General features: G+C 44.4%; 1 protein-coding gene across 1 annotated transcript in view; it reads left to right on the top strand.

Annotated features, from left to right (window-relative positions):
• RNASEH2C (ribonuclease H2 subunit C) overlaps positions 1-11507 on the top strand; it is a 122053-nt gene extending 110546 nt beyond the window's left edge. Inside the window, exon 5 of the mRNA XM_085625857.1 lies at positions 10478-11507. Within this exon, the coding sequence (XP_085481983.1) occupies positions 10478-10504 (27 nt within the window). The 3' untranslated portion in view covers positions 10505-11507. The remainder of the gene's footprint in view (positions 1-10477) is intronic.
• The last annotated feature ends 713 nt before the right edge of the window (positions 11508-12220 follow it).

The raw sequence follows: 12220 nt of genomic DNA, 5'->3' as shown, positions 1-12220 counted from the left end.
GGCAGGGTGCAAGAAGGGGAAGTTTCAAAGGCTTGCCGCCTTTGTGAGCTTCCCCAGCCCATTGCTGTTTCCAGCAACTGGATCCCACCGGTTCTGACCGAAACTTTGGGTGGGAGAATAGGCGGGATAACCAAGTGTGCCCACTTTTGCCAACCCCACTCCCTCAGGTGGGTGAACAGCCCTACTATGTATCACGCGTTAGGCGTCACACTCACTCATTGCAGTGTTGGTGTCCGCATCACCGCACTAAATGCATTAGTCATGCATAATTAAGGAACCCCCGACCACCCCCAGTTAAGCTATAACAAGGAGCTGCAGCAGCAAGCTTACTGTGCGATTGAAAGTGTGCATGTGACTGTCATAAAATTAAATATATTGATACATGGTGAACTCGAGAGCGTAGCACAGCCTGGCGAATCACTAATCCACACCACATCCAAGATGTCTTTTGCAGCTCATCGTCGTTGTTTTCCATCATGGTGCACTTCCCTGTGATCACATGCAGGGTGATTGGCCTCCTAGGCTGCAAGGTAGGTCTTTCAGGAGGCGGGTGGCAGCTTTGTTTTTTCCGAGCACGCCTGTCTCTGGCAGAGCGGTGCTTTTTCTCCACTTGCGAGCTGGAGTCGCACTCCAGCTTGTTGGGCAAGACAATGAGGTGGGAGGCAGGTTTTATTTTTATTTTTAATTGTGTTTGGCACCGCCATACTGTCAACATTTATCTGCCCAGGCCTTCACATGTTGGTACAGAGAGGCACTTTTATCTACCCCCACCGGTTCATGAACATCATCTGCTCATTTGTTGAAGTCTCATGGGAGAGGTACCGGGGCAAATTTATCCAGTCACGCTGGGGTCCTGCTCCTAAAATTCTTGCCTTCGTGCATCTAAAAAGAAAGAAATCAACTGCTGCAAGAGTCTGTGATCGAAAGACAATGTTCATTATTGGACTCGCTTCAATTATTGTTCTGATCGCTATAATAACATGGGTTGTAGAGGGAGTAGCACCTGCTCGAAATCTATTGACTGGTGCTACTCCTGTCCTCATTGAACACCACTACTTCACTCTTCCTTATCATGAGAAGAAGCACCGAATGTCCTATCTCAACAATACGTTCATTCAGATGTTGCATCACACCCACAATGCTACGAACATTACCAACTGTTGGGTGTGTGGAATGATGCCAGCTCATCAGAAAAAGGGAGGAACGCCTTTTATTCCTTTGCCGTTTACACACAATGCCTCTTGCAGGGCCTGGTTTGTGCTGCTGTGGGCTACCCATGTTGCTAACATTACTGACTTTGGTGTAGGAAGACTTAATTCCCAACTAAACAGAGCCTGTTACCCTGATGAAGGAGATCCACAAGCTAAAGGGACTGTATGAGAAATGGAGTATCGGCGAGGAAATTCCTCCACACACCACGTTTTCCCTAACACTCAAACTGCCTAGGGTAATGGACCTCCTGTTATAGCTGTTACTAGAACTCGAGCAGACCTTTGTGTGAACAGTGTTGGCAGTATTCCTGTGGGGAAAAGTGATTGTACTCTGGTGTAAAATATTACTGGAGCGAACAATAGCAGTTTTTTGTCATCACACAACACCTATTTTATTTGTTGGAAATAAGGGATATTACCTTCTACCTATTGGTTGGTCGGGTACATGTTTTGTGTCCTTTTTGCTACCACCTGTTTTTTTGGCTCCTGCTTCCTACCACAAAGACTATAAACTGTACAATGACATTTCAAAGAGCCGATTTAAGAGGATAATAAATCACGATGAGGTGGATCAGACTGATACTGCACTGCAGCAATATGTTGACTTTAATTTGGGGCTGTTCTTCTTTGTTGGTGCAGCCTTAAACAGCAGAAAGTGAAGGCGCTTGACACGCGTTGTAGAGGCTGTAACCAATCAGACAGCCATGGCAATTGGCAATATCAAAGAAGAATTACAAATTGCAAGAATTGTGGCGCTTCAAAACAGGATCGTCCTCGACGTGGTTCTGGCCGACCATGGTGGAGCATGCCGCATCATCGGGGGCAGTTGTTGTGTCTACATCCCTGACCACGCCCCTTCAGTTTTTGAAGCAATTTTTAAGTTGCACAAAATAGCCACTGAAATCCATCAGGATTCAGGGACTTGGACTTTGACTGGATAGTTGTGGACTTTGTTCACTACCAGGGGCTGGAAAATGTTAACAGGCCTATGTATATTTTTTGCGATCCTGTTTACCTGTTGCTTATGTATACAGTCTGGCCTGATGCTCTGTTCCCTCTGTATTTCTACCTATACCTCATGTATACCAGCTAAACAAAATGCCAAGAATGTAAATGCCCGACTAGTAACAGACCAAGAAATTAGTGAGTTAATGATGATTGACGTCCATGATATCTTCCATGCTCCTTCTAAATCATAGAGATGTCTTCAGCTAATGCTAAAAGGGCTTTCTGTGTAAATCGAAAATAAGTGCTGTTAGCATGAGCTGAAGCCATCTTCGTTGTGTCATCCATTTTGTTAGCCATGTGATTCTTCCGTCTTCACTGTTGCTTGCCTTTTCTATTCTGCTTGAGTCATCAGCTTTAGTTAACTCCTTCTAGTCTAAGCTCAAGCAATGTTAGAATGCACCTGTTTGAAAATGTAACTGTCCATCATGTTTTACTGATGTAAGCAGTTCTATTACCCCACCCACTTTGCTGACTAAGTGATTTCCTGTTTGTCGGTAGTTATTCTTGTGTAGGCCTGTACCTTCTATTTGTAACTACATGCTTACCAGTGCAGAAAACTCTGTATATAAGCACCATGGTCTGTGTATTCAAGCCACTACCTGCTGGAAGACTTGAGGGTGTTGTATGGACGTGGTCTCACTCATGAGTGAATAAACTTGTTCTTTGAATTCCAGCTTCAGTGCCAATCTTTGCTTTGTTGGTTTAAGGACCCGTGGACAGATAAGGGTGAACCCCTGCACCGGTGGGCCCCTAAAAAGGCTCATTTCCACACAACAAGGAGATCTCCCTGGCGATCCTGACCTGAGATCTGGTGATCTCTGACTTGCCTCGAATCTCCAATCGAAGCCTGCAGCCCCATTCTGGAGGATCTCCCTGACCGCGACCGGAGCTGGTGAGAAAAATCCGATGCCTAAAGACACCCTGTACCCGACGTCCCACGGCATTGTGTGGCCCAAAAGACAGTGTCCCAGCATCCCCAGGCATCCCAACTTATCTCTCCAACTGGTGGTCACCTCCAGAAGATCTTCATCCCGAGCCTGCAGTCTTTGTTGCAAGCGGAGAATCCCCATTGAAATCAACAGGGCACCCGATGCCAAAACAGCACCCTGCAGCTAGCCGCCCCTGCGGGTGTACTTTGGGTGCTAACTCTAATCCCCTTTGCCCTGAGCCTAACACCAGGAGCTTAGCTCCCACAAAATTGTGGCCTGCTCGTAAGCATCCACCAACCGGAGGCCCCCCTACCTCCTATTGGATGACATTAGGCCTCGTCACCCGATTGCCTTAGTGCCGCTGAGGGTGTTTCAAGAGTGCATCTTTGACCCTGGGGGAACACTGGTCCTAACCCCAGAATACCAACTCTCACAAATGAGTACTTACCTGCAAAACTTCATTTCCTCCCATAGGATTGCATTGACTGCTTTTCTTGAAAATTGTTTTAAATGTGGAGTTGGTTTGTTGAAAAACTGCGTATGTGTAAAAACTAAATTTCTTACTTTTTTGTCTAGGAAATGTCACAGTGTGATACCTAGGCATATCACGCGTATTAGCAAATGTAATCTAAAAAGAAATGTGCACAGTAATCTGGAAAGTAACTGAAACCTAATTTCAAACCGTTGACTTGCCTTTAATTCAACCAAATGCTTTGAACCTGAATTCAACTGTAAATCGCTGCATAAGATTTTTCAAAGTATTATTTAATTTACCTGCACCAGGCTTGGCTGGGTTCTAGAAATGAAATAATTAAATAATATTTTTGATACAAATTGGTCTGAGTTCAGTCTTTGAGTATGACATATAATTTCTTACCTGAGTGTGTACAACAAATGCTTAACACTACTTTCTGATAAAGCCTTACTGCTTGCCCACACTACCACAAATGGAGAGTAAGGTGCTATCTACATTTACCGCTGCCTACATTTGGGGTTCTACTGGACTCTGTGCACACTATATCTCATTTTGGTATAGTATGTACGGAGCCAGATTCCTACAAGTGCCAATAGTGTGCAGCTGATGGACATCTGCACTACATTGTAGGTAATTTGGATTGGATTCCAAAAGTTATGTAAGGCAGTACCCAGTTCCGCAAATGCACATGCCCAAAGGTTATGCACATTACATTTGTATGCTGAAGGACTTGCTCACACGATATGGCTGGAGATCTATCTCGTAGGCCTGTGCCCTCCCATCTTTTCCCAGCACCAGCTGGAGTCTTGAGGCCTGCATCCTGTGTCTGTTCCAAATGGCCAAAAGCCATGCATAGTGATCACTGAGGGGAGGGAGTCTGGACACATAGCCATTCATTCTGCCTATTGTTCAATGAGAACAGTTAAACACCATGTGTAGTGGATTCAGGGGTCACAATGACTTGGTGCAGTGCGTGGTCAGATGCCACATTTTGGGCTTGGTGAATTTTATGCTTGACCAAAGTCCATTAACAGGTGGCTCTGAAGTGATGTGGACAGAGCTTAGCACTTTACAAACTTAGAATACATCTTTAAAGTTAAGATGAAGTTGTGTCGGAAGGAGTTGGACGGTGTAACAAAAAAACAGTAGTTGTGACAGTTTCTACAAGACAAAATCTAAAAAGCCTTGAAATTTGCCAGTTAAGAGGCCATATAACATTGACTCACAATTCTCTATTACTGCATTGCCCACCACATGCTACAGATGACATCACTGGTGATTTCAAATTACCAATAACATCAGTGGCATTACTTCAGTTACATGAGGCGCTCGAGATGCAGGGCGGGGAGGGGAGGCGCCAGCAGCCAGAGTTGGCTGAGTTGGTAACTGGAGGCCAAAGGAGGACGCCCTCTCACAGCCCACCTGCAACCTTTGCGCATGCTTTCATCGCTCGCTTGCCGTTCTAGTCTCCTTTTAGGGGAGGGGGGGTGACTTGGCGACTGGGGTGTGATTTCCACCTCTAGTCAGGGTGGCAGCAGTAGTGGCTACAGTAGCAGCCACAGCAGTGAAGGTGGCCCAGAAGCTTGTGTAAGACACACAGACAGGGTGAGCAAGCGAGCGCCCAGCTGCCCCGCAGTGCATTAAGCACAGCGACTTCTACCCCAGGGGGCAGAAGTGGCCGGCGTAGTTGCTGGTGCCTTTTGCACCCAGGCTTGGGGTCCCCAGCGGGGAGCGGGAGTGGACACACGGCCTAAGTGAGCCTTGTTTGGACCTTGCACTCACGCATTATTTTCACTCCGTCTTTCCACACCCTGGCTCATTACCACTGCATTTAGTATTACAGAGTGGCATAGTAGCTCTACCTATATATAGCCTCTTTCTGCCACTGATGGATCTGCTCTACTGTTTATGCTGCTTCACACTGTTCTGTCCCATGCCTCCCTCTGTTCGTTCTTTCTCTCTCTCGCCCTGAAAAGTCCAGATAGACAGTAGGTTACAGCCAGCTACTAACCGGAGGTCAGAAGAAAGGCAGCAGCACCTTCGATACTGTGGCTGGACATTGGCACTCATTTAACTACTGATTCAACTATTGACTTTAAATATAAACGATCGCTTAATCGATGCAGCTTACAATCTGCTGCATCGTGAAACAGACAAGGTGTCACAGACTTTGTTGTTTTTCCCCACCTTTAACAATGCCCTTACAGACCCACACTTCAGCAGGTTCAGAAGGCTCAGTTGGTGGCCACCTTATCAAATGCCCAAGCAAATGCTAATGAAATCTTATTTTCTATCAGACATTACTACCTCCCATTTGTAAAGTCACCAACACCTGCTTCGAACCATCCTGCTGGCTGCTTGAACGCGCTTAAAGAGGTCCCCCTACCCCTTTTTAGGTCTCGCCTGACCCAACGCACGCGCTGGTCTGGTGAGACTTATTGAGAGGGCTCCAAAAAGTGCTACCAGGCCAGCCTAGAGCTACAGTGCATGTGCGCAGGCGCACGTGCCGCGTTTTAGCGTGATCACTTACACTTTCACGGCCGCTTTGATGTGTGATCGCGATCACTTTCGCGGCCTCTCTGCATAGCCAATAGGTCTCGCTTTTGGGACCTTATAAGTATTTAGTTATGCAACTGTTGCATGGCTAAACACTTATAAGGTTCTCAAAAGCGAGACCTATTGGCTATGCCAATGCTTGTTTACTTTGTGCCGACTAAGGGGCCAGCAACCTCTGTGGGACACTTGCAGTAATTCTAATTATTGAACTATTATGAGATTCAAATTCATCCGTTTCCAACACAACGGATTTAGTAGAAACTATTAATCCCTCACCGGTTTCGCTGACTTTATCAGCTTGTACAATTGATTGACTGCCCAAGTTCATCAAGCTTTTATTATGAGCCCCAATCTAGGCCTAGGAAGCTACACAACCTTTTACCTACATTTGTCCTACCTTGCTCTGCATAACAGTTCTAGCGCTGACCTTTTACCCAGTTTTATGTGCTACATAAATGTCAATCAGTTGCTTGGATACTAGCCTAATTTATTATCCATGAGGTTTCCCACTATCCTAACTTAATTCCCTGCCCAGGACGTACACAGCAGGGTCAATATAGTCTGTATAATAACTCTCTACAAAAGTCACTGCTATTGTTATCTTTGGACGACAGGCCTACTGTACATAATGGCAAACCATTACATGTCTAGGTATAACCCCTGAGGGTACCTTTTGGGTATAAAAGGACATCTTCACTGGGCAACCAGAGGAGAAGCTTCCATGCTAACATCAGACGCTGAGATTCCTGCACACAAACTCCAGCACGCAGTGTCTGACATCCCTTGCGGGGTGTCCAACTTGAGACCAAGACAGGGTCCTTCATTCCCATCAGGTACTGGGGTTGGTTGTTTCCTTGGGGATTCTTGGCTTTACACTCGCATACATGCTAGGTACATTTAGATAGGGTCCGCCTAGTAGGTGTACGCTTGATTATCATAATGTCTATATGCCTGCATATATTCTCTGTTTTAGTGCCATGGTGGAATTCTACCTTTTATTTACTCTGTTGGTGCTTGTAATCTTATACATCTGTTTCTGTCTAATGTTTGTTGCAGCAAACATGTTTTATACTAGATTAACGCTTATTCCTATAAATGCCAACCCAGGGAACAACAGGTTAATTACGTTGCTGGATGTAGCAGCTAAAATTCGACTCTGTGTGCTTGAGACAATGGTGGCTGAAACTAACATTCCCTTCTATCAAACTGCCTTAGGCAGCATTCTTCCACAACTGACAATATAGTCGCCCTGTCGTATATGGCACACAGCGCTTTGTAGGAAGCTGGTTCCTTCTATAGTATACCAAAAAGAAGTATACTGTGCAAAGAGTCTAGGTATTCCCTTATAGGTGGACAGATGCTTGCTCTAGCAATCTCAGGGTGCTTTTCTAGGGAGCAGTGTAGTCGAGCAACCTTAGGCTTATCAGAGAGGAGTGTTAGACATCTGCAAAACACACACTCAAACAATAAATGGTACACATAACTCAATACTAATTTCCACACACATTTTTAAAAATAAAACCTGTCTTTATGTGTTTGGGCACCAGAATTAATCTGATCGGGTAAAATACGTTTCGAGATAGAAATACTTTTAGTTTTAAAAAGTTGTCAATTTTCAGAGGCTGCAATGTTATCCTTTGGGAGCAAAAACGAATAAAGTATACAAGTTCTTGGCAGCTACTAATGAGACCGGTTCTCCGGATTTAAGGCGAATAAAGGGCAAGGTCCAAGGCAACACCAGCAGGTCACCTCTAGTGGCTCTAGGATGGCCGGGTGCAGTGATGCAATTCAGTTTTGGGTGCCCAATGTTAGTCAATGGAGATCAGTCCAGTCCCAAAGAGGCTGCAGGTTTGGACTGGGAGGCCAGTCGGTCTGAACCTCAGGGAGGGCTCCGGTGTCAAGGTGCTTGGGGATTTGGGAACACTTTTGGTCTTCTTCTCCACATGCCAGGGGCGACTGGGGCAGAGGTACTTCGAAACATCAGGTTTTTGTCACTGGAGACACTCATGGTTTAGGGGGCATGCACACATAGGCTGCAGGCGACATTGAGGAGTCCACATAGGGCTGGCAGGCAGGCTAAAACCAAGCAGTCAGAACACCATTTCTTGGTAGGTTTTCAAGGGGCACCTCTAAGGTGCCCTATGGGTGCATTTGATCATCTTTATTCTAGATCAAACAAAAATTGGTATGCATTGTGCTTTCAACAAGCTTAATTCTTATAACGCAGTGAGCAAAATGTTGTGGCTAACCAAGATAAAACAAAGGTGAGGGTTTTCAGCAGATATACAATTAAGAGGAAACTAAGAGAGGGCTTGGCAACCAATGGATTACCCAAATATCTAAATACAATTGCTTTGGTGTCTGGTTTATAAGATACAGGCAAACCAAATCACCACCTTAATCTTATCAAAAAGATGGCCCACACTGTTACACATTCCTTGTCTATCACCAGCTATGCTCCCCAACAGTAGAGGCCATACTGTGAGTCTCTCAGAAGTTGCTACCTAACCTCTTGTATGGTCAACATGTATTTCAACACTGGATAAGGCACAGTGCCATGCTTTTAGGAGGCTGTTTTGTTTTCCAACACATACTCAATGTTTGCTGCTTTGTTTGTAATTTGGCCTGCATGGCCAAGATATTGAAAGCAAGGCTACCTTCCTTAAGTATTTCTTCGCAACGAACCAAACTGGATTCCTTAAAAAGGTTCTCATTGATTTATACCGCCTCGTCGAAATCCATGGGCCTCATATCGGCTCCCGACTGTGATGTCAATCTGGAAACACTGATGGCCCTTAACACTCCTTTCTCCAACGTAAAAGTAATCGTCCATATCTATGGTGCTCCTATTTTAAAATCATACAAGTGCACAAAACTGCAACCATATTTAAAGTCTGCATTAACCAAGGAAACCAGGCCACAGAGGTTTCTTCCATGAATGCATGTCTTCTAGACTGGGCTGGTACGCTGGGGAGCATGTCTTGTAGATTCTGCGAGTACAAAAAAGAATCCATGCTGTACAGACTTTTAATCTGCATGTCGGCCTTTACTAAAACCGATGTTCAGGGCAAATGGGGTCGCCACCTGTAAGGAGGTGCTAGAATATTACATGACCACTTCTGTACCTATGCATCTGGCTCGCTTAAGCAATTTTTTCTACAAGATCTTTATTGCCATCCGGGAGCGAAGGACCTGACTGATTTGACCAATGTCGAAGCACTAATATAAAGTAATTTTATTTGCTCTGTAATGTGCATGATTTTATTACTTGGGTTTAATCGCAGATTGATTTTATATTTTCTAAGTTTTTATTGTAATTTAATTGTATTGATTTTAATTAATTAGCACTAAAAAGCGTATTCACTTATGTGTCTGTGATAATACAGGTGCTCAGTGCAGGGCTGCTCAATGGCCGGGTATTGCGTCCACAGTGTCTGTGCATAGCCAGGGCCAACCCCCAAAATAATATATTTTATAAAAGACCAAGTGTGTGTGTGTGGGGGGGAGGGGTGGCAACAGGCAGGGAAGGGGGAAGCAACACTTCGAGAGAGAAGCACACAAGCGAGAAAGCAACACTGGGGGACGAGAAGCATACACTGCCAAGCGCAACACGGAGGGGGCAGGGGGAGAAGCACACGGGCGAGAGAGAGCAACACGGTCCAGCGGAGGGGTAAAAGAAAGTACAAGAGGGAGACGGTTGGAAAACTCATGCATTCTATTGGAGTGCTAAACGAAAAATAAACATGTAGTTTCAGAAAAGTACACAGTGGCTGAACACAAAGAAGCTTTGCTGCAAGGGAGAGACAACCACAGAAGTAGAAGGCAAGTCCGCACAAGGTATCAAAAAGAAAACTAAGCTAATAAGAGTGACAATAAAGCCAACCACTATTCAGCAATAATACGCTGGCAGTAACTTCCCGAAAGATCTTTCACAACAAGACTGCTAATCGTGCCTGGTAGGTAGTACCTAAAAATGTCTTCAGCCTTCGTTTCGCTGACCCCACTCAGTTCTCTTTCTGAATGACATACTCCTTAAACAGGACCTGTTGCAATCTCAGAGGTTGATGTTTTGTCATTGGTAGAGTTTGATAATAAGGGCCCTTTGCAAGATGATGTCTATTCGTATACCTCTCATACGGCTGAGAGAGGAAATGTTAATGTTACCCCTATGTGCAGTTGGTTACAAGATCTGACAAATAATATTAAATAAAAAGTTGATTATATAAAAACAGTGGTGCTGTCTGTGTAGAAGAAAAAATGGGTCTCTGCCTACACTTATCAATCTTCCTCTTTTACAGATCCATGCACCTGTTGAAGAAGAGTGAGACTGAGCACCTCCTCCATTTAAAACCTGCTTATCCCAATGGGCAGTATCCGGCCAAGAATCAACCTGAAGCTTTTGAGCTGAACATGCTGTACATCTTGGGTTCTAGCACATATTGAGGCTGCCGCAAGTTAGACCTCACTGCTCCGATTCCTGGACAAGCATTCTTGACATCCAACTGTCTCAGACCATCAAATCTCATTGCTTCTTACTCTACTCCTAATTCCTATGAATGACTAATCACAGAGTTGCCATTGTCCCTCATGTCTGCCATCTCCATATTTTTGTCTTGCCTTGTGTGCTTCTCCACGCAGTGTGCTCACTCTTAAGCAGTTCTTTATTCACTTGACCCACTGACCAATCTCTACCATAACGAGCAGTGTTCATTGTTCACAAATCCTGGCAGCATTCTAAAGCCTCGCCAGTCAGTACCCCTGACATATCCTCTCGTTCTCCAGAGAACTCTTAGTTCTGGTAAGCACACTTAAAGTGCACTTGTTATCCACCCCTTTTTTCCTGGACTAGTGCCTGGCGGATCTCCTTACGAGTCTGAAATTATCAACATTTCCTGTTTTAACTGCATTATTGAGGAACCCGAAGATGGCCTTTAGATAGACTGTCACATACGAATGTAAAGTTTTCTAGATATATGTTTTTTTAAAGTGAAGTTATTACATTTCAGTTTTGTAGAAATGCCTGTCTGAAATGCTTGTGATTTTAACAAAGTATTAATATTCAGTCCTCCAGTTAATAACAAACCAGGGAAACTTCCTACTCCTACAAAGTCCGCCGAGTATCTCAGATAAGAGACCCACTAACTATACCTGTTGCAAGGCACCCACCAGTGAATTATAAAATGCTTTTGTTAATGTTATTGACGGGTATGGCGATGGATGATAATTACTCCAATTTGACTGTAAAATATCTAAAACCACTCACAAATGTGTGTTAATGGAGACACATAAGATATGCGATTCAGAATAAAGAAAGCTTATTTGTTCTCACTGGACGAAGCTTGGAGTTTCAGGGGAAAGCCAAAGGCTAGTATGCATCAAAGTTAGATTCCAACTTCTGATCACAAATAGATTAAGTGGATGACCGCTGATAATACATATTGATGTTCCACAATGTTTTAGGTTTAAGTAATATTGAAAACTTTGGGGTTCCTACGTCCTGTGCACGAAGATGAAGACCGTGTAATTGCAAAATAAAGGGGCAACACAGAGAATTCAGATCAGCCCGAGTTCCTGGCAGGAGGTAAATATGACGACCACAAATCCCTGGCAAGCAAACCGATATGTTTAAGCAACCAACAGTAGATGGGCTCATATCACAATAATAACAACTGGACTTGGAAAACTCATTTGGGAAAAGTAAATAATTCTGATTCTATCAGGTTTCTTATGAATAATTTGAGTAATTGGCAACATTAAATCAACTGTACTTGAGTCGAAGAGCAATTGTGGCCAAAAATTAAAAAGGAAGCACATCATGCTATGTTGAAGCCAAATGAAGTTGAGGGCAGGACACATTGAGCTGATTTAAGGACACCCCTCCATGGAGGGAGGTGGATGATTCTTGTCTGGTGGCCAGTGCTCCCCCAGCAGTAAACGGATGGAGAGCAGAACAAACTTAGGGGGTTTGGAATCTTGCTGTGGGAATTGGTATTGAGCTAGACTTTATCCAGCAGTGAATCGAGTGTGGGGTAGGAGGCTAG

The sequence above is a fragment of the Triturus cristatus genome, chromosome 9 (genome assembly GCF_964204655.1).
Source record: "Triturus cristatus chromosome 9, aTriCri1.1, whole genome shotgun sequence".
In the NCBI taxonomy this organism is placed as follows: Eukaryota; Metazoa; Chordata; class Amphibia; order Caudata; family Salamandridae; genus Triturus; species Triturus cristatus.
This window is presented reverse-complemented; position numbering and strand designations above follow the sequence as displayed.